The 23,013-nt window shown below is 44.6% G+C and overlaps 1 protein-coding gene across 1 annotated transcript in view; it reads right to left on the bottom strand.

Annotated features, from left to right (window-relative positions):
- PARP9 (poly(ADP-ribose) polymerase family member 9) overlaps window positions 1-23,013 on the bottom strand; it is a 56,038-nt gene that overhangs the window by 21,049 nt on the left and 11,976 nt on the right. The window contains exons 5-6 of the mRNA XM_060262791.1: window positions 4,284-4,353; window positions 3,777-4,136 (exon numbers count right to left, since the gene is read on the bottom strand). Of these exons, the coding sequence (XP_060118774.1) occupies window positions 3,777-4,136; window positions 4,284-4,353 (430 nt within the window). The remainder of the gene's footprint in view (window positions 1-3,776; window positions 4,137-4,283; window positions 4,354-23,013) is intronic.

Genomic DNA, 23,013 nt, shown 5'->3' with positions numbered 1-23,013 from the left:
AATCATGGGAATGTTTTTAGCAGATTAAAAGAATCACAAATAGGGATCTCTGTTTGTTAGTGTTAGGACAAAGCAGGGCTGAAAAAACACTGGAGGGTGATAAAAAGCAGACTGCTGTTGTAGGTGCAAAGTGACATAAATCTAAGTAACATTCTGGCTTTGTTAGTTTAAATAGAGGGCATGGTTTCTCAAGAGATTATAACACCCATTATAGTTTGCCATTAGAAAAAAAAGGAAGACATTAAAATACAGTGGAGGAGGGGTTGGTATATGCAATAAGACAAACAGCCAATATCCCCCATTTGAGTTTGTCAATACAAAACAAAAAAAAATCTGTGTAAACATCCTTAAAGACCATTATTGAGATTCATTAATTTATAATCTGCTATTGGTCATTTCAGAATTTACATTGTATGACAGTTTACTATTAACATTTAATTGTTAGACAGTCCCACGTCCCTTTTCAGTTACAGTTAGCTGGCCATTAAATCAGTAGATGCTAAATGTTCTCCTTGACTAGACCAATGTGATGTACTTTGTGTTGCCTATATTCAATCTCCACTGATATTCTGAATCAGAGGTGTCAGACCCACGGACCTCAGGGTTCAAATCCACCCCCTAAGCAACCTCCTTCTCCTTCTCCTGCTTCTTCTTCTAGAGCTGCTACTGCAGCTGCACTGTAGTATTTTCCCCAGCTCCCTCAGTAGCTGTTCACTCTTTGCTTCCTGCCTCTTGCCTCCTCCCCACCCCGCCCCCCACTGAGTTCCATGGCTGCTTCCTGCTTTGTGTGGGAGAGAGATGAAGACAAGTCATTCAGTCTCACATACTTACACAACGGCTTCCTTCTCTAGGACTGCTCTTCCTCTTTTGGGAAGGAAGGGAGGGGGAGTAAAGAGAGCAAGAGAAAACAAAGTTGGAGTCCCGTAACAGCTTTAAGACCAACAATGTTTTAGTCCAGGTATAAGTTTTTGTGTGCAAGCACACTTCTTCAGAGGGAGAGAGGGTGGATGGATTCTTCTGACAAACACAATGTACATTGAGGAAATGGTTTTGGCTTATTCTGAAAAGTTGTTGTTTTAAAAAGATTGGATTTCTCTGTTCCTATCTGGATTTATTCTCTTTCAAAAAGATCCTGATTAGGAATCAGAACACTTGAGTTGGTCCTCATATCTTGGACAGTGGAGTAATTTCAGATGCCAAATGATAATAGCATGCATTGATAATGAGACAGGAAAACTAACTCTCAATTAAGTCCAGGAGGATGCATTGTCCTGAACATCATTATCCGTTGCAATTCAACAGCCTCTTTCTAATCTTCCTCTGAAATTCCTTTGTAAGATCACTGCTACTCTTAGGTCAGCAACTGAGTGTTGTGGTTTCTAATTATAAGGTACAAACACCTGACAAGGATTTGTTTCAGTCTTGTGGTTCAGTAACAGCTTATGGACTTTTCTAATATTATTGTCATTGCTGATGAGTGGGGTAATTGTCCCAAGCATAATCATATATCCACTATTCCATTATCTTATGTATTCATATATGCATTTATGTACATGTATGAATTTCATGACTGCACTAATCCCTATATTATAATGTCTGTATATTCATTATATTTGTTTTTATGGATTTATGTAGACTAGGAGTGGTAACATGTAAAGCTGTAATTGAGTGCAATTTATTGTGGGAAGCAAGGGCCTAATTTTGTCTCCTTGGGAATGGAAGACTGGAAATGTGACCTTGGAGAAGAGCAGCACTGTGGTTTGGGAACTAATTCAAAGACTTTTGAATGGGAGAGAGTTAGACAGGAAAAAGGATGAGCTGTTAACCTGTAACCTATATCTGGACTGGATTTTTCACTTATTGTCAGTCTGGCCATTCCAGTAGCTGCAAGTGGAGGAGTGAGGAATCAAACCTGGTTCTCTGAGATAAGAGTCTGCACAATTAACCACTACACCAAACTGGCTCTTAGTATAAAGTCTTGTGTGCACTTAAACCACTACACCAAACTGGCTCTTTGTGTAAGGCCTTGAACGCACCTGCTACAAGTGTTTATTATCTGATTCTTCATTAAAAGCATCTTTTGCATCTACTCAAGAAGCCTTGTGATAGATTCCAGGCAAAACCTTACACTAAGAGCCAGTTTGGTGTAGTGGTTAAGCGCGCAAACTCTTATCTGAGAGAAACAGGTTTGATTCCCCACTCCTCCACTTGCAGCCGCTGGAATGGCCTTGGGTCAGCCATAGAACTCACAGAGCTGTCCTTGAAAGGGCAGCTTCTGTGAGAGTTCTCTCAGCCCCGTCTACCTCACAGGGTGTCTGTTGTGGGGGAGGAAGGTAAAGGAAATTGTAAGCCACTCTGAGACTCTGAGATTCAAAGTGAAGGGCGGATTACAATATCATTGTAATCTTGTTCTTTTTCTTCTTCTTGTCAGACTTATGTCCATTTTTTCTTTGCATCCTCCTGGGTGGAATTGAGACCTAGGTTTCCTATCTCATTACCAACACAGGTATCTCCACGTCTGCTACCCCTCTGCATATCACACCTAACCCAATCAAGCCCACCACTGTCATTTACCTGCTGTTGCCATTCGGAATCTGAAATCACCTTTATAAAGTTTATATTTTTGGTATCTCATGTAACATTTTATGGCATGCATGGCCTGGCCCAACAAAGTGGCATCCAACCCTTGTAACAAGTGAGTTTAACACCTGGATTATTTAGTCCACAATAAGAATGTATAAAATCTCACTTAACATGACACCTTTTATGAAGGTATTATTCCTTCTGTTTCTTTTTCTGCATTAAATGCTCAGGCACTAGGATTTCCTCTGTAAACAGCTACCACAGAAGCACATTCTGTCTCCTAGAAATCAACCTAATTTTTTTAAAAAAGGTTCTGTGGCAATGTAGTTCTTTCTCAAAATCATCTATCATAGAATCATCTCTGTGAACTAATGTGCTGACAAAGGGCCAGAACAAAGATGTGAAGAAATATACTGTTACTGGAGAGATGGATTTTGCTTGGATGAACCCAAGGAGTCCTTCTCATAGTAACTGAGATATAACCAACAGCCCATGATCTTACAAGTTACTCTATCTGTGCCTTTGTGAAGTATAAACCCCAAGAATGAAGTTTGACAGAATTATATGACTCAGGCATCTCTGTTAACAAGAAATAACTGCAAAATATAATTAGGCTTCAGTGTAGTTTGCTCCCCCAACAAGCTCTCTCAGATTTTACATTAGAGAAAGAAAAAAATGTACTCAATTATTCATTATTGCCTCTATTTTTGCAATCTGAATAACTAATTCTTCTGCATTAAGTTAGATCCCATGAACCATGGATGTAAAGACTGAATCTTTCCAAGTTTGCTGAATGCAACCCATTGTTTTAAATGGTTTAAATGTCTTATAATTTTAAATATTTTATAATTTTAAATGTATTAAACTGTTTTAATATTAAAATGTATTTTAACTGTTTTATGTTTAAATGCTATTATGTGGAATTCTATGCTGTGAGCTGCCCTGAGCCACTTGTTGGGAAGGGCGGGATATAAATTAATAAATAATAATAAATAATATAGTTCCAGCATTTGAACGAGGATTAGCAAAGCAGACAGCAAGGAATCAAACTAAAGGCAGTTTGTCAAAGAGACACAAGGAGTCATGGGGGGACAGTAGGACTAGAACATTTCAAAAAGCCAAATTCTTCATCACATTCTTGGCTCTCTGGTATACCCATGTATGTCATAAATGAAGAGTGCAATGTTACATACCATCTGCCCTCAGGCGTTCTTGGTCAGTTGTATTCTGTAGCATGAATTCAATGGCAAATGTTGCATCAATCACAGCTTGAGGAGGACCTTCAATCTCTAATGCTGACCCCTCTCTAGTCAAACTCTCCAGTACAGTGATGCCAAAATGTTGTTGCAGATGGGACAGTTCAACAGGCTGACTCTGTCCAAAGTTTAGATGGCTATAATTTCTTATAACAATTTGATGTGTGTCCTCAACCTGTATTATGTTCTTCAGCCAAAGTCCTGCTTCCTCTAAGGTTTCACGATTACATCCAATGAGTTCTACAAACGGTCCATTTTTTTCAGGAAATGCATTGGCTTGCATGTCAGTCTGTACTTCTGGAAAAACAGTTAGTGCAAATTTGTTATTTTTAATCTCAAAGAAAAAGGTGCATAAGAAGCTTCATTTTTGCTGTGTAATCTATTTTTTTAAATTTTTACCATTCGGGATCTTCACTAATTTTATCCATTCTGTCTGTTTCTTACCCATAGCATCCATACTGCAGCAGTCCATTCTTTCTTCATTTTTGATTGACATAACCTTAGTACAGAAAGCCTTTAAAAAGAGTGAAGCAAACAATAAAGAAAGGTATGGTTATTTCTACCTGGTAATAGCGGCACTGTGTTTTAAATACCGTACTTCTTTACTCAAGTTCAGGAATCAAAGCAGGAAGCTGGGAAATAAGTCTTCTCTATATTGACTACATGCATTTATTCTTTACTGATTCCAATGTCTATTCCAAACATCTTTTATAATGGAAACAGCATACTTTCAAGTTACTATGCAAACTATGCTATGTTATATATGATCATGAGCAATATTTCCATTGTTTCAGTGTTTTTCTTGGTACTAAAAAAATGTTCTACTTCTCTACTGTTAGAACTGAAAACTCACAATGGTTGCACAAGCTTAAACTCACACAGAGCTTAACAAATTCTGGGTGTCAGATCACTATGGCACCTAATTTTTTAACACTGGTTTTTATTGCAGTATCTCTTTCAGGGGGGGTGCTGAAATTGCACAGTGGGCCAACTGACCTGTATGTCAGTGTATGTCCAAGACACAACAGTGTAAGAACCACTTATGATGGTGCAAGCCCCCAGCATCATTTTGTCACGTATGGGTACCAGCAGCAGGCCATGGGGCTGCCCATTGGTGCAACTGAGGTGTAGGCCATTGCACTGGTGTGGTTGTGGGCAGTTTTGGGAGAGTGGCCAAAGTTAATTGGCTCCCTGAACGCTTTCAGCCTGGGAAACCCTTTCAGCCTAACCCTAAACCCTCCCTGAACCCTTTCATCCTAACCCTGCCAAAGGTGGAAAGTTATGCCAACAAAAAAACATGGTGTAGCCCATAGGAGACCACAAAGAAAGGGAAAAAGAAATTAAACCAACCAAGCAAAAATCTCCAAAGGAATTTTAGAGTACTAGTAAGGGACCAAAAGTTAAAAACATCAATAGTTATAGGGAAAAAAATACACGTTTACTACAAAAACATATAAAAACTTTGTAGGGGCCCAAATGAAGCGTCACAAAATCATTGAAGCGACAAATGCACAAAAAGGATCATATATGACCTGATGCGTTTTGGCCTGCAGAGGCCTCCTTCAGAGGTCAAATAGTACAAATTTCAATATACAACCAAGTCCCAGTTATACTTGTAAGACAATAAACAATTAATATGGGGCCCAAAATGGAATGTTCCAATCTGGAAATAAGTGACACACAATTTGTGTTGTTGTTGTGAGGCCCCAGATGTACCTGGCCTTATGTCAGCAGCAATTACATATGTTGGAAATAGCAATATAGCCAATATCTGCCTTCCAGTTCAGGTCCTAAGAGTACACGTAAAATCCCCTTAGCAGGGCCAGGGTGACATCAGGATGTATCGGTGGCCCATAGGTGCCCATTGAACTTGAAAACCAAGTCTTGACCTGGTGCTGCAGCAGTGCCCACAGGCTTGGAGGAGCTCGGGATGGCATCTACAGACTCCGCTAATCACCTTCTTCCCTGGGGCAGCCAAGTCCTCCTCCCCAGCACCCAATCACAGCCCCCCATCCTCTAAAAACTTCCACCAAGATACCTTTCAACTCGGTAGTTAGGGTGCATAACAAGGGACTCTGCCTTGGAGTTTCCTACCCAGCAGACTTAGAGCAGGCAGTGAGGCACTTTGGTGGTGGGGAAAGCACAGACAAGCAGGGCCGGCTCTAGGGTGGATCGTGCCCCAGACAGCCTCACCACCACCACCCTCCCTGCCCCTGTGGTGTCTCCTCCTCCCTCCCTTCTTTGGAAGGAGGGCCTTCTAACCAAGCATGAATATAAACAAATCACCAGTGCTTGTAGAGAAAAAGTTAGGAAAGCTAAAGCTCACTATGAGCTTAGGCTGGCCAAAGATGCTAAAAACAACAACAAAGGGTTCTTCTCTTATGTTCAGAGTAAGAAAAAGAGCAAGGTCAGGGTAGGCCCATTGCAAGGGCAGGAAAGTGAAATTGTAACAGGTGATGAAGAGAGGGCAGAACTGCTCAATTCCTACTTTTCCTCAGTCTTCTCTTCTGAGGGAAACGGTGCTCAGCATGGCAAAAACAGAACATATAATGAGGGTATGGAGTTCCAACCTAGGATCAGCATAGGGGTAGTACGTTAACACCTAGTTTCTTTAAATGAAACTAAGTCCTCAGGGCCAGATGAACTGCATCCAAAGGTTCTAAAAGAGCTTGCGGATGTAATTTCTGATCCTCTGGCTATTATTTTTGAGAATTCTTGGAGAACAGGAGAGGTGCTGGAAGATTGGAAGTGGGCGAATGTTGTCCCCATCTTCAAGAAGGGGAAAAAAGAGGATCCAGGTAACTACCGACCCATCAGCTTGACGTCTAAACCTGGAAAAGTTTTAGAACAAATCATCAAACAGTCAGTCCTGGAACATTTAGAAAGGATGGCTGTGAGTAATTACTAAGAGCCAGCATAGGTTTCTCAAGAACAAGTCATGTCAGACTAACCTGATCTTTTTTTTTTGAGAAAGTGACCAACTTGCTGGATCAGGGGGATACTATAGACATCGTTTATCTTGATTTCAGTAAGGCTTTTGATAAGGTTCCACATACTATTGTTGTTGACAAGTTGGTAAAATGTAGTTTAGATCCTGTTACCGTTAGGTGGATCTGTAACTCATTGACAGATCGCACTCAAAGGGTGCTTGGGAGTGGTTCCTCATCCTCTTGGAGAGGAGTGCCTCAAGGATCTGTCCTGGGACCTGTTTTGTTCAACATCTTTATAAATTATTTGGATGAAGGAATAGAGGGAATGCTTATTAGATCTGCCAATGATACTAAATTGGGAGGGGTTGCAAATACAGTAGAAGACAGAAACAGGATACAGGATGACTTTGACAGGCTGGAAAACTGGGCTAAAACCAATAAAATGAATTTTAACAGGGAAAAATGTAAAGTTCTGCATTTGGGTAGGAAAAATCCAATGCATGGTTATAGGACGGGGGAGGCTTGTCTTAGCAGTAGTATGTGCGAAAAGGATCTAGGAGTCTTAGCGGACCATACGCTGAACATAAGTCAACAGCATGATGCGGTGGCTAAAAAAGCAAATGCAATTTTGGGCTGTATCAACAGAAGTATAGTGTCCAGATCATGTGAAGTGATAGTATCGCTTTACTCTGCTCTGGTAAGACCACACCTGGAGTATTGTGTTCAGTTTTGGGCACCACATTTTAAGAAGGATATAGACAAGCTGGAACGGGTCCAGAGGAGGGTAATGAAGATGGTGAGGGGTCTGGAGACCAAGTCCTGTGAAGAAAGGTTGAAGGAGCTGGGCATGTTTACCCTGGAGAGGAGGCGGCTGAGAGGTGATATGATCACCATCTTCAAGTACTTGAAGGGCTGTCATAGAGAGGATGGTGTGGAATTGTTTTCTGTGGCCCCAGAAGGTAGGACCAGAACTAATGGGTTGAAATTAAATCAGAAGACTTTCCGGCTCAACATGAGGAAGAATTTCCTGACTGTTAGAGCGATTCCTCAGTGGAACAGGCTTCCTCGGGAGGTGGGGGGCTCTCCTTCCTTGGAGGTTTTTAAACAGAGACTAGATGGCCATCTGACAGCGATGAAGATACTGTGAATTTAGGGGGAGGTGTTTGTGAGTTTCCTGCATTGTGCAGGGGTTTGGACTAGATGACCCTGGAGGTCTCTTCCAGCTCTATGATTCTTCACAATTTTAATGCCCCAGGCCAGGAACGGGCGGTGCATCACCGGGCTCTTTAAAGATTGACCCCACCCCAATCGGCTAACCAATGGGGAAAACTGCACTGGAGGCTGGCGGCTCCCTCAGCCACACTCATGATCAGTGCTGAGGGCAGCAGTGGTGAGCGAGCTGCTGAAAGAGTGGTGTCGCCCTTGCCTCCTCCCCACTTCCTTCCTGGGTGAGAAAGAATTGAGGAGGAGGCAAGGGTGCTGCCACTCTTTCAGCGGCTTGCTTGCTGCTGCTGCCCCCAGCACTGACCACGAGTGCTCCCGAGGGGCGGCAGAGGAGCCACCAGCCTCCAGTGTGGTTTTTCCCATCAATCAACTGATCGGTGGGGGTGGTTGGCCTTTAAAAAGCCTGGGAGCATGGTGCTTCACTGCCCATTCCCGGGCATTAAAACTGTAAAGAAGGGAGGGTGGAGGCTGGGGAGGCAAACAAGGATTTGCTTAGGCCAGGGGGTGGGGCAGGGGGGAGGCCAAATTCGGCACCCCCACCCTGCTGGTGCCCAAGGCAAATGCCTAGTTTGCATAGTGGTCGGGCCAGCTGTGCAGACAAGGCACTTGGCACTACAGGCAAGCACTTGGCGCTGACACCCAATGAGGAGATCAAAGTCCATACTCTGTGGCTGGCCTCTCCCATTTCAGAACCCTAGCAAGTACCCCACCTTTGAAGGCTCAAGCCACAGGTAAGCAAGGGCAATAATTCCAAACCTGCTCTCCCATTCCCTTAGCTTGAGGCCAGGTGTCGCAACAGTGTCTTCTGAACTCAAGCTCAGCATTGAATTCGGGGTGGGGCAGCACAATCTAGGACCTCACAACACCATGGTCCCTGAAATGCCATGGGAAAAGATTCCAGAAGTTTTCTGGGAGATCTGGGGGGGAGGGGAAATGCTCTGCCATTTTTCTGTTTTGCACCCTTGGCAGAGGACAGGGCACGTCTGTGTTGTTGTTGTTGTTGTTGTTTTGGGGGGGGGGGGTTGGGATCAGTTCCACAGCATGTTGTGAACCAGTTTGTCCTACAGCCTACAGCCTGTAACCCACTGCCTTGAAGGATTAGCGCCTCGAACAACAATTGCAGGTGCTGTTCTGGATGGGTCACCAGCAATCCAGGAACAATTCAATACAGGACACATGAGTGTTAAAACGATTTGCTGACCCTGTCAGGACAATTCATCCATGGCTGGACGTATCTCTGTTTTACTTGCTTGCAGGTGGAGATTCAACAGGGAGACTTATGGGTCTGGCAAGTCCCACTTACGAGAAGCCATGTTAGATCAGGCCAATGGCCCATCATGTCCAACACTGTGTCACACAGGGGCCAATACACACACACACACACACACACATATACACACTGTGGCTAATAGCCACTGATGGACCTCTGCTCCATATTTTTATCTAACCCCCTCTTGAAGCTGGCTATGCTTGTAGCCGCCGCCACCTCCTGTGGCAGTGAATTCCACATGTTAATCACCCTTTGGGTGAAGAAGTACTTCCTTTATCCGGTTTAACTTGACTGCTCAGAAATTTCATCGAATGCCTACGAGTTCTAGTATTGTGAGAAAGGGAGAAAAGTACTTCTCTGCTTTCTCCATCCCATGCATAATCTTGTAAACCTCTATCATGTCACCCTGCAGTCGACGTTTCTCCAAGCTAAAGAGCCCCAAGCATTTTAACCTTTCTTCATAGGGAAAGTGTTCCAACCCTTTAATCATTCTAGTTGCCCTTTTCTGGACTTTTTCCAATGCTATAATATTCTTTTTGAGGTGCGGTGATCAGAATTGCACACAGTATTCCAAATGAGACCGCACCATCGATTTATACAGGGGCATTATGATACTGGCTGATTTGTTTTCAATTCCCTTCCTAATAATTCCCAGCATGGCGTTGGCCTTTTTTATTGCAATCGCACACTGTCTTGACATTTTCAGTGAGTTATCTACCACGACACCAAGATGGTGTCTGCCAGTCACACCCCATCAACTTGTATTTATAGTTAGGATTTTTTGCCCCAATGTGCATTACCTTGCACTTGGTCACGTGGAACCTCATTTGTCATGTTGACGCCCACTCACCCAGCCTCAACAGATTCCTTTGTAGTGCCTTACAATCTTCTCTGGTTCTCACCACCCTGAAGAATTTAGAGTCATCTGCAAACTTGGCCATTTCACTGCTTACTCCCAACTCCAAACCATTAATGAACAAATTAAAGAGCATGGGACCCAGTACTGAGCCCTGCAGCATCCACTGCTTACCATCCTCCACTGAGAAATTTGCCCATTTATACTCACTCTCTGTTTCCTATTAATTAGCCAGTTTTTGATCCACAGGAGGACTTGTCCTTTTCCCCCATGACTCTCGAGCTTATTTAGGAGCCTTTGATGAGGAACTTTATCAAAAACTTTCTGGAAGTCAAGGTAAACAACATCTATCGGGTCTCCTTTGTCCACATGTTTGTTCACCCCCTCAAAGAAATGTAACAGGTTAGTGAGGCAAGATATTCCCCTACAGAACCCATGCTGATCTTCCTCAATAACCTCAATATGCCTACTCATTCTGTCAATAATGCTTTCTACCAACTTTCCCGGTATTGAAGTCAGACTGACTGGCCTGTAATTTTCCAGATCTCCTCTGGAACCCTTTTTAAAGATGGGGGTGACATTAGCTACCTTCCAATCCTCAGGAATAGAGGCAGATTTTAAAGAAAGATTACATATTTGTGTGATACCCACCTCCCACCCACATGCACGCTGCTTGGTCTGTAGTTCCAGCTCTCCTCTTGGAGTGTGGCATCCTGCCAGCCTTTTCAAGTTCTTCCTGTAATGCCATAAAACTCAGATGTATGCCATGAAGTGGATCCTCAATCCTCTTCCCCGTGGCCCCAGGGCAGAGGCAAACAGAATGTTCACACCTTGCCCTGGTTTGCAGTTATGTCTCTGCTGGTTTGGTTTTGACTACATGTCAAGAGCTCCATACTTGTCCCTGTCCCATTCCCTATCCAGCCCATCTGTCACTCCCTCTGAGGGCTTCTTGAGGACATATCAAGGGAGGGCTCTACGGTGCCTTGAATGGCAGCGGATGGTTGTGTGAGCCCCACTGGTCATAGTCATGTGCCAAACATAGCAGGCGCCCAGCAGCTGAAAGCTGACCTAGGAACAGATTCTGTCCCTCACCTCACAAGCTTCTGTATGAAGGAGGGAAGGGCCAGAGGATGGTCTGGGTCAGTGATTCCCAACCAGGGTTCCGTGGTACCCTGGGGTACCACCAACACTGTGACGCCAGCCAACTCCCCACCACCACCTGCTACCTCCCTCTGACCAGGCCAGCCAGGTGCAGGCAACTCCAAAAAACACATGCACATGAGGCTGGCAGCGCTGCCATATGCGCACGCAAGGAGGCGCTGCCTGGCCCCATCTACTTGGCGTCCTCCTTTTTTGCACACACTGTGTCGATCAGCAGCAGGCAGTGAGCAGAGCAGCACGTGTCACCTACTGCTACTGCTGTCAATGCCCGACACCTCTACCCCTTTTTTGCCGTGCCACCAAGCAGATCACCAGGCTGCTTTCCTCCTCCTTCATCCCTCGGACTGACAGCTGAGTGCTGCTGGTGACCCTAGTATTGAGTTGACGGCAGACTGGTAAGCAGCAAGTTCAGCAACATGCCTTGCCGTGAGGAGAGTGTGCAGGGGAAGGGGCCAGGGCTCTTGAAGCTGCTGAGCATGATTCCACCTGCACAGAGGGAGTGGGAGGCAGCAAGGCAAGGCAAGTGTACAGAGCCGGGACTACTGGGAGATAGGTGGGTTGATGGGACAGGGAGGTGAGGCAAAGAGTGGGCGCCGTGCGGGCAGCCTTGTTGGTGACGGCAAGAGCTCTGCCCCTCTTCTCTAAGGCACCTAAAATGGCGGGTGCTGAACTGGTGCAAAACGGACCCCCTCCCTCACAGGCATGGGGAGAGATCCTCCCATGTGTCGCACTAAGTTGCAGCGCAACTCTCCCATGCAGGTCACCTCCTCAGTTCCTGTTTACTTTTAATGATCTAAAAGAATAGCACAGAGTATTTAGACATGTTTTCTAATTTTGTTTATTTTGGAGTAGCCACTCTTGATGAAAGGCTGCAAAGCTGCAGTGCACCCAATCAAGGGCTAACCATACTGATCAATTGTTGGAAGCCACCCTGAGCCACTTGTGGGAAGGGCGGGATATAAATCCCGAATAAATAAAAAAAATAAAAAAAATACTGTGTTAAGCAGAGTCACACCCTAAACTTTACAGCAATAAACTATTATGTCTCTCATATAACTAGATAGTAAATCAATTTTTTTTTTTTTAAAAAAAGGTGTTTTCTTCAAGGGTATCGTGCGATATGAAGAGTGAGGTCAAGGGTACTGCTATATCGAAAGGGTTGGGAAACAATGGTCTGGGTGAATAAGCCAACATGGTGCTTGGAGTGTGAGAATAGATCTGGAAACTAGATGGGTGGTGGTGAGAATAGATCTGGAAACAGGATGGGTGGTGGCCTTGGGCCAGATATACATCCTCAATCTAACCCACCTTACAGAGTTGTTGTGAGCATGAAATAAAGGAGAGCGGAATTACGTAAGCCACTGGGGGCTGGGGAGATTGGAAATAAATTGGTTGCATGAAGGGGGGGGGGTGCTTCTATCAGCCATCTCTGAGGGTAACACTGAGGGGGCAGGGGATCACAGAGGTCCCCAGAGTCAGTGGCTGGGGAAGGGGGAGCCAATGAGCAGACAGACTCCATGTTTTTGGAGGGGAGTGGGTTTTGGAAGGGTATGCCAATTGGACATACTGGCATGCAGAATGACAAATGACTTGTATGGTTCCCATTGCAATACATCACAGCTACATCACTACATGCAGCTGTTCACTCAGAGTTATCAACATTATTTAGAGCTCTTATAATAATTAGAGCTTCCCCCTTCCTCGCTGGAGGAAACAGATACTTTCTGTATGTTGTTGAAGGCTTTCAGAGCCAGAGTTCATTAGTCGTTGTAGATTTTCCAGCTGTATGGCCATGGTCTTGGCATAGTGGTACCTGATGTTTCACCAGCAGCTGTGACCAGCATCCTCAGAGGTATAACACAGAAAGATAGAGCTCTCTCTGTGTCAAAGTGAGAGGAAAGAAAAAGAAATGGTAGGAATTTATATCTACTCAGGAAGGTGAGGTAGAGCTGAGTCATTATCTTGTAGGAAGTTCTCAGGCCGTGACATGTTAATGGAGGAGCTTTCCTGAGGAGGTTCTTTTGTATATGGAGCTTTCCTGAGGAGGTTATTTGCATATGGAATGACTGTTGGAATTTTAATCTTTTCTGTAGTGCTGTTGCAAGCTGTAGAGCATTTTGTGTTTTTCCGAATTGGAAACCCTGCGGGAGTATACTGCATACCCTGCAGTTGTGGACAGGTTTACATCAGGACCACACAACGTATAAAAGAGACAAGTATAAAAGAGCATGAAAGACACTGCAGACTAGGCCAACCTGAAAAATCAACGGTGGCGGAACACAGCCTAACTCAAACAGGACACATTATCTTATTCCAAGACACTGTAATGCTGAACAACACATCCAATCACCATGTCAGATTACACAAGGAAGCCATTGAAATCCACAAATATAAACACAATTTCAACAGGAAAGAAGAGAGTTTAAAAATGAATAGGGCATGGTTTCCAGTCCTCTATCTTTCTGTGCTATACCTCTGAGGATGCCAGTCACAGCTGCTGGTTAAACGTCAGGTACTACTATGCCAAGACCATGGCCATACAGCCTGAAAAATCTACAACTAAAGTTACAAAAAGACCGCCACAACCACGTTTAACTTTAAAAGGGGTAAATACACTGAGATGAGGAGGCATGTGAGGAAGAAACTGAAAGGAAAGGTACATACGGTCAAAACCCTTGGGGAAGCTTGGACGCTATTTAAAACTATAATCCTAGAAGCTCAGATAAAATACATACCACAAGTTAGGAAAGGCACAAACAGGCATAAGAAAAAGCCTGCGTGGTTAACAAACAAAGTAATGGAAGCTGTAAAAGGTAAGAAGGACTCCTTTAAGCGGTGGAAAACCAGTCCAAGTGAGATTAGTAAAAGGGAACACAGGCTGTGGCAAATCAAATGCAAGACTGTGATCAGGCAGGCAAAAAGGGACTATGAGGAGCATATTGCAAAAAACATAAAGACCAACAATAAAACTTTCTTCAAATATATTAGAAGTAGGAAACCAGCCAGGGAGGCAGTGGGGCCCTTGGATGACCATGGGGTAAAAGGATTACTGAAGGAGGATAGGGAAATGGCTGAGAAGCTAAATGCATTTTTTGCCTCCGTCTTCACTGTAGAAGACAAGAACTTTTTGCCCGCCCCAGAACCACTAATTTTGGAAGGGGTGTTGAAAGACCTGAGTCAGATTGAGGTGACAAATGAGGAGGTCCTACAACTGATAGACAAATTAAAAACTAATAAGTCACCGGGTCCGGATGGCATACATCCGAGAGTTCTGAAGGAACTCAAAGTTGAACTTGTGGATCTTCTAACAAAAATCTGTAATCTTTCATTGAAATCTGCCTCCGTTCCTGAGGACTGGAAGGTAGCAAATGTCACCCCCATCTTTAAAAAAGGTTCCAGAGGAGATCCGGGAAATTACAGGCCAGTCAGTCTGACTTCAATACCGGGAAAGTTGGTAGAAACCATTATCAAGGACAGAATGAGTAGGCACATTGATGAACACGGGTTGTTGAGGAAGACTCAGCATGGGTTCTGCAAGGGAAGATCTTGCCTCACTAACCTGTTGCATTTCTTTGAGGGGGTGAACAAACATGTGGACAAAGGAGACCCGATAGATGTTGTTTACCTTGACTTCCAGAAAGCTTTTGATAAAGTTCCTCATCAAAGGCTCCTTAGAAAGCTTGAGAATCATGGAGTAAAAGGACAGGTCCTCTTGTGGATCAAAAACTGGCTGAGTAATAGGAAGCAGAGAGTGAGTATAAATGGGCAGTCTTCGCAGTGGAGGACGGTAAGCAGTGGGGTGCCGCAGGGCTCGGTACTGGGTCCCATGCTCTTTAACTTGTTCATAAATGATTTAGAGTTGGGAGTGAGCAGTGAAGTGGCCAAGTTTGCGGATGACACTAAATTGTTCAGGGTGGTGAGAACCAGAGAGGATTGTGAGGAACTCCAAAGGGATCTGTTGAGGCTGGGTGAGTGGGCGTCAACGTGGCAGATGCGGTTCAATGTGGCCAAGTGCAAAGTAATGCACATTGGGGCTAAGAATCCCAGCTACAAATACAAGTTGATGGGGTGTGAACTGGCAGAGACTGACCAAGAGAGAGATCTTGGGGTCATGATAGATAACTCACTGAAAGTGTCAAGACAGTGTGCGTTTGCAATAAAAAAGGCCAACGCCATGCTGGGAATTATTAGGAAGGGAATTGAAAACAAATCAGCCAGTATCATAATGCCCCTGTATAAATCGATGGTGCGGTCTCATTTGGAGTACTGTGTGCAGTTCTGGTCGCCGCACCTCAAAAAGGATATTATAGCATTAGAGAAGGTGCAGAGAAGGGCAACTAGAATGATTAAAGGGCTGGAGTACTTTCCCTATGAAGAAAGGTTGAAACGCTTGGGACTCTTTAGCTTGGAGAAACGTCGACTGCGGGGTGACATGATAGGGGTTTACAAGATAATGCATGGAATGGAGAAAGTAGAGAAAGAAGTACTTTTCTCCCTTTCTCACAATACAAGAACTCGTGGGCATTCGATGAAATTGCTGAGCAGACAGGTTAAAACGGATAAAAGGAAGTACTTCTTCACCCAAAGGGTGATTAACATGTGGAATTCACTGCCACAGGAGGTGGTGGCGGCCACAAGTATAGCCACCTTCAAGAAGGGTTTAGATAAAAATATGGAGCACAGGTCCATCAGTGGCTATTAGCCACAGTGTATGTGTGTATATAACATTTTTTGCCACTGTGTGACACAGAGTGTTGGACTTGATGGGCCATTGGCCTGATCCAACATGGCTTCTCTTATGTTCTTATGTTCTACTCTCTGTGTTTCTCAGCATGTTTAATTTGCTTTAAAAAGCAATAGGATGACACCCCTATAATCTTGATCTATATTTTTAGCTGTGGATGTCAGTCCTTTTTCTAGAGAGCCCTTTAAAGAGACCATGGGTGCAGTAGAAGAAGCAGTTAAAAACATGCCTGCTTGCAAACAGACAACAATAATTGAGTGTTTCCCCATGAGGGATAAGACAGTTTATAATGTTCCAGTAACAAACCAATTTGCATTACTAGACAAAGAAGGAGTGAAAGAAAAAGAGTATGAGGTCTAGGGAGTTGCTGCTGGGATTAATAGTGAAAGAGGAAGCAGTAATCACAAGCCAAGTGAGACAGATGGATCGATTTGTGATTTAACAACTAAGATGACTGAACTGATAGCCCAAACTGTGGTGGAGTCTATATTTAACAAACTGTCTGAAATGGGGAAATATCTTGAGAGGTTGAGCAAAGTAATTATACGAAATAAAGAGGAAAGACATTCAAAATTTGAATAGAAAAATAGCAAGAGGTGGCTTGGAGTAAAGAGCTCCCCCTGCAGGTATGTGCTGGGCGCAGGTGCCCAGGAACAACATTTAGTTCTGCAGCCCAACAGGATTGCCTTGACTGTTTGCAAATACAAAAGAAGAACACATCTGTGGAATTCTAGATTCAAAGTAATGGAACAACTAAGCTACCTATTGAGATTTAGGAGATGGAATATCGATCTGGAAGAGATAGAGGATATCACTAATGACAATTAAGTCCACAGAGTAATTCTCACTTTTAAAAGCTCAAGGATTCCGTATAAGATTATCATTTACAGCAGCGATCTGAGACATGAAGGAATTTTCCCTACCTGTGAATTTTCCCTACTATCAAAAGCCCTCTTCTCACTAGACTTTTGACAACTGTAAACAGGCTGGGAGTGAATTCCAAGAAATGATGATAGAGATTAACAATCCTTAATAGGGTTAAAACCCATTTAGACATACTCATTGCATATACTTCTATGTTAGCTTTCAGGAAAAACCCTATGGCATTGAGTTTCTGCCTAGGTAGCTATTTTAAGAAAATAAAATGTAGTGTTGTTTGCATCAATATTTGTGTAACCAAAAATAAATGTAGAACCTTACAAACCTTATTTCCCGCTCCCCCGTCCTTTATATCCCCCAAGAAGTGAGCTAATACTCATACAATACAGAACAAGTGTTATAGCTAAATTTTGATATAATCTTAAATAGTTAACTCATGCAATGTTAACAAGCACATGAATCAAGACCCCCACCCACTGTCACATTCTTAGGGCGCAGGCAGGAGGGAGTCTAAAGCTGGTCCAAAGTCAAAGTTCAAGAAGTCAATCAGGAGCCAAGTCACCACAGCAGAATCGCAAGCCAGAAGCAGGTCAGTGTCCAAAGCCAAAGGGTCAGGGTGCCAAGGAATTCAAACTGGTCAGGAACTGGAATCAGGAAGGAACGTGGATGCAAGCCAGGGAATCAACTTGTTGCTTCCACGAGGTTGCCAAGTCCCAGGCGTGAGTTATATGGGTGCCTCAATCAGCCTGCTCTCTGAGTGGCCATAGTTCTCATAGTAATCAGGGCTAAGAGATCGGAAGCATTGGCACGCTTGTGCTCTGTCAGTGTTTGTCAAAGACGGCTGCACATTCTTGAGATGGGAGGAGGAGAGCTTGGAGGAGACTGATTGTCAACAGCCGGCGCAGGTGCCTGGAATGTGGGAAGAGTGATTGATGGGCCAGCTGTTGGATCTTCCTGGTCTGTAAACCCTTCCAGCTCCCCCTCCTAAGAGCTCATGACACCCACAACCCTCCCAGTCCCCTCCCATCCTGACTTACAAACAAAAAACCCCATAACAAAAGAAAAGTTTTAACAAGGGCTTCAGCTGCTCTCAGCATTCCATTGAAAGTTTGTGCCTCAAAAAATAAAATCCACACTTACCGGGTCGGGGCTTACTAGCCCACTCATGCAGCCCTCTTCTTTGTATTGGGACCAGAAACCCCAGAAGCTACTCCTATGTCCCATTTCCCCCTTAGCTATCAAGCCTTCACATGCATCTCTATAATTAACACTGCATAAAAGAAAAAGCGGAGAAAAGGAAGGCTAAAAATAAAAGTAAAATAAGGACTCAGACTTAGCTACCACTTTAGTCAGTGTAGTTTTCATAAGTCTACTTGGGCATTTCCAACTCTGCTGCCAATAAGTAAAGGTTAAAGTTTCTCTTCCTCCTGAGGGCGGCTTGTTCTGGCAGTCTTGTGTGGTGAAAAAAGGTCTCTTTCTTTTAGAAGATGGCTTGCTCAGTTCCATTGGTATTTCTAAATTCAGGACTTGTAGTAAATGCAGAGCTGCATCCGGATTCTCTATTGTCCAAGATTTACCTTCATGCTTCACCAACAGCAATCCAGTAAAAGACCATCTATATTTCACATTTGCATCTGCAAGCTGGCGAGCTACTGACTTTAGTTGTGCACAGTTATAAAGAACCTCAGCAGAGAGATCAGGAAATATTAAAATAGTTTTGTTTTTACAGGTTAGACCGCCCTTCTCTCAAGCTAGTGTCATGATTTTCTTCTTGAGTCGAACATCTATGAATTCAATAATGATATCTCTAGAGGCATTGCGGAACGTTGAGGGTCGGTATCCAGAGCAATATGCACGTAGGATAAATGAAGCAGACGACTTGTGTAGCTTGAGTAGAGGGGCAAGCCAGTCCATAAGAAAAAGTTTAAGCGACTCGGTACCTTCTTCTGGATCATCAAATCCGCGACATTTGATGTTCCGATCTCGTAGCTTGTTGTCCAGAGTTAAGATGAGGTCTTTCACCCATTTCTCGTGTGTATTTAATTTTTTAAACTCTTTAGCATTAATTTCGCTAGTCACCATAGCCACTTCAGCCGTATTCTCTACGTCTTTTAATGTGGTTTGTATTGATTTGAGTTGGTCAACCAGAGGTTGCAATACATCTTGGAAGTGGCCAAATATTTCTTTTTAAAAAGAAATGAGCGAGGTATGGAATTTGCTTACTATAAGTGGAGTTCGACGATTGCACAGCTGAATTTCCAGTAGCCATCTTGGAGGCGTTAGAAGAGGCCGAAGAAGAAGAAGACCTCAAATGTCTCTTTGGCTGAGCAGAACTGTTCAAGGACTGTGTGTTGGGTTTTAAAGCTTTCTGTGACTGCCCAGAGTTTTTTCACATGCTTTTTAGGGCAAGATAAATGAAGCTGAGTCCTTGGCTATTCATTTAAGGGAGGAGAGCTCTGTTTTCATGTGTCCATCGCCATTTGCGGCAATGCCCCACCCCCCCGGTCAGGGGCATGGTGATTTCTGCAAAATTGTTTATAAATGCTCTGTAAAAGTTTGCAAACCCAAGGAAACTTTGGAGTTGTTTCCATGTCCTGGGTGCTTCCCACCCAACCACTGCCTGCACCTTGGCAAGGTGAATCCCCAGTCCTCCCGCCGAGACCTGGTACCCCAGAAACTCAAGTTCTGTCTTGTGAAATTCACATTTTGAAAGCTTAGTGAACAGTTTATTGTCATAGAGGGTTTATAACACTTGGTGTACTAGTTGAACGTGGGAGGTCTTGTGAATAAATTAATACATCATCCAGATAACAGACCATGCCCTTGTAGAGAAACTTATGCAGAACTTCATTGATTAAGTTCATGAAGACACCGGGAGCCCCCTTAAACCCAAAAGGCATCACTAGGTATTCAAATTGGCCTAGGGGGGGTGTTGAAGGCAGTTTTCCATTCATCTCCCTCCTGGATGTGGACCCAGAAGTACGCATCTCTGAGATCCAATTTTGTAAAAATCTTCCCCTGCGAGACTTCACTTAGCAGGTCTCTTATAAGGGAAAGGGGGTATGCATTATTCATGGAAATTGCATTCAGGCCCCTAAAATCCGTGCACAGTCTCAAACTGCCATCTTTTTTCTTGCGAAAGAGAATGAGGGCCGCGTGTGGGGATTTGGCTGGCTGGATAAAACCCGATGGAAATTTACATCCAAAAATTTCTTTAGCTCCTCCCTCTCCACTCTACTCATCGGATACAGCTTTGCTTTGGGAAGGGGCTCCCCCTCCACCAGTTCAATCGCACAGTCTGTTGGTTTGTGAGGGGGGAGTTTGTCCGCTTTGAGGGTGTTGAACACCCCTTGTAAATCTCAGTATTCTGAGGGGATGGAGGATACTTCCAGCACCATTAGGCACAATTTCTCAACCTGGGGGGTGGTTGGGGACCCCATTCTGATTTCCAATGATGTTTATCACACCCCTTATCCTGGAAATAGATAGCGTTCCCACTCCACTGCACGAAGGAGTCGTGGTCCGCCAACCACGGACCTCAGCCTGGAACTTGGCAGAGGGCGCTAACACGAAAGTTCGGGGTTCCCAATGTTCCCCCACTCCCAAGGCACATATTTTTGTTCCCTCAGTACATGGCTCCCCATCTATTTGTTTGAATAATAGGAGGTTGGAGAGTGGTTCTTTCTTAAGTCCCAATGCATCCATTAAACTTGGGGATGGTAGGTCCTTCGAACACCCCAAGTCCAGGAGGGCCCAGATACATGAGAACCTTTTAGTCACTGGATTTACTAGCGTGATGGGCACAAAATACAAAGTTCCTGAGATTCTCACCCATAGTGATGTGGCCATCATGCTGACCTGCTCCTGCACGCTCTTCACAGCAGGTCGTTGTCATTTCCCGGTAGCTGTTCTTCATCGTCTTCCTTCCCCAAAGCCTCGGGAGTTGGGACCTGGCAGTGCAGCGTGGCAGTCTTCCCTTTGCTGGGTGGTGGCCCGGCTGTGCCTGATTTCTTCTTGGCCTGCCTCTTTGCTGGGGTGGGTGGCCTTGCTTCTTTTGGCTTGCTGGGGCATTTGCTGACTAAGTGATTCTCTCCGCCGCATTTGAAGCACAGCCTGGCCCTCACCCTACGTTGCCTCTCTCCAGGGGTGAGCGGAGGTTCCTGGAGCCATCTGCTCAGATGGGAATTCTGACCCTTCTCCTTAGTGTCTTGGGGTTCCCCTCCCCCTGCTGCTTGCGGTGGAGGGCTATGATCTTTTGGTGGTCTTCAATCTCGCAAGCTAGTTGGATCCAGTCGACTAATGACTGCAGGTCCCCCGTTTTGAGGGCTTCTCCAAAGATGCTAGAGTTGATGCCTCTTTTAAATTACTCAATTTGGGCCCTGTCATCCCAGTGATGCACCTTTGCATTCAGGAGGCGGAATTCGCTGGTATATTCTCTCACCAATTTTGACCCCTGTTGTAGTTCTTGCAAGGCTGAGATTGCATTAGATTCCTGCAGGGGGTCCTCAAAGTGGTTGTGTAGGGCCCAAAGCAGCTCCCTAGCAGAGTTCAAGACGGGGGAGCAGGCTTCAAAGGGTCACGAACCTGGCTTCCACAGCTCCCTTCAAACAGCCCCTGATGTAGATTACCTTTAACTCTTCTGTCGGGAAGTTGCACACCCACACCTTGAGGTGGCCCCTCACTAAGACCATAAAGTAACCCAGCTTTGCTGGATTTCCATCGAATTTTGCTTCACGGACTCTTGGGCCGCCTGGCACCTGGACTGGTTCCTCAAGCACACCCAGTGGTGGTGGGGGGGCTGTTGGCCGCCTGCTGACACCCCTCCCCCCGGTGCTCCTCTGCCTGGAGCAGCTGGTGGTTCTTGGTCAGGAGGCACCCCAGCGACCTGAGCAGCTACATCTTGTAGTTGATGGGTGAGGCCTCTCATCTCCTGCACCAGGAACTCATTCATCGCCAGCATCTCGTCTCGCAGTTGTCGGCTTTGCGACATTAGCGTTTCGTGAATCCAGTCACCCAAGCCTTCGCTCGTCCCGCTGTAGCAAGAGCACACCACATCCTCGACCTCCTCATCGGACCCCCATGTGTGTATGGCTCCATAGAGGTCTGATGACTAATGTCGAGAGGGGGGTCCCCCATAAACTCTCTGATAATACTCTCCCAGAGGCCCCTGGACCCCCACTCCTTTTTCCTGACTGTAACGGAGGGGAGAACTAATCTCGGTCCCTCCGGTTTCGGTTCCTCCTCCACTGGTTTAGCTGATTCTTCCTTAGCTTTGTCCTTCTTGTCTCCCGACATCCTCGGGGATGGATAGGCAGCTAAGGTAAGACCTCGAGTCAAGGAATAACACAGTCCAATGTTTCAGCAGTTTATTTCATAAGCATCTTAAGGTAGTACACCATCTTTGGTAAGACTGACAGCCCAGTGATTCTCCTTTTAACCCCTCACCCCAACCGTTACATTTCAAGCACAAGCATGGCAAAACAAAGCAGGAATAGTTTTTTGGTGGTATCCCCTCCCACCCCAAGTCTTAGAGTCCAGGTGTCTGATCTTTACTTCACTAGCATCTGACCCTGAGGCCAGTGGAAACAGCTTGAATAAAAAGTTCCCCAGTGCAGGGAGGAAAGCTAAGCAAGAATGCACCCAGACAAAATTACATTACAGGAATACGGAGGGGATGACTTTTGACACCAATCAGCCATACTCTCTAGATTGGGAGGGGTTTATAAAAGTTTGATTGAAGTTAGCCAAGCATTCCAAAAAGAAAAGATATCAGAGGATGATAAGATCATGGAGGGTAACCAGGGAAGTGATGTTGATGAAGTGAAATTTCTTTCACTTAAAGGTTTGTGTTAAATCAAGATTCAGGGTGGTTAGAAGAGGTAACTGAAGTTAATACTCCCCTAGGGAAAGATCCTGATCATAGAACCCATGTCCCTAGCCCAGTTAATCCTGAGGATATCAATCAAAGGCTTAACAAAGAACAATGGAATAAAAACTATAATGGATGTGTATTTCAAGATCCTTTCAGGGTTTTGGATGCAATAGAGACAGATTGACTGTTTGTGGACCAATGGGAAAAAGGATCCCCTCCCAATCTAATTGCTACACTA

This window comes from Heteronotia binoei, chromosome 21 (assembly GCF_032191835.1).
Source record: "Heteronotia binoei isolate CCM8104 ecotype False Entrance Well chromosome 21, APGP_CSIRO_Hbin_v1, whole genome shotgun sequence".
NCBI lineage: Eukaryota > Metazoa > Chordata > Lepidosauria > Squamata > Gekkonidae > Heteronotia > Heteronotia binoei.
This window is presented reverse-complemented; position numbering and strand designations above follow the sequence as displayed.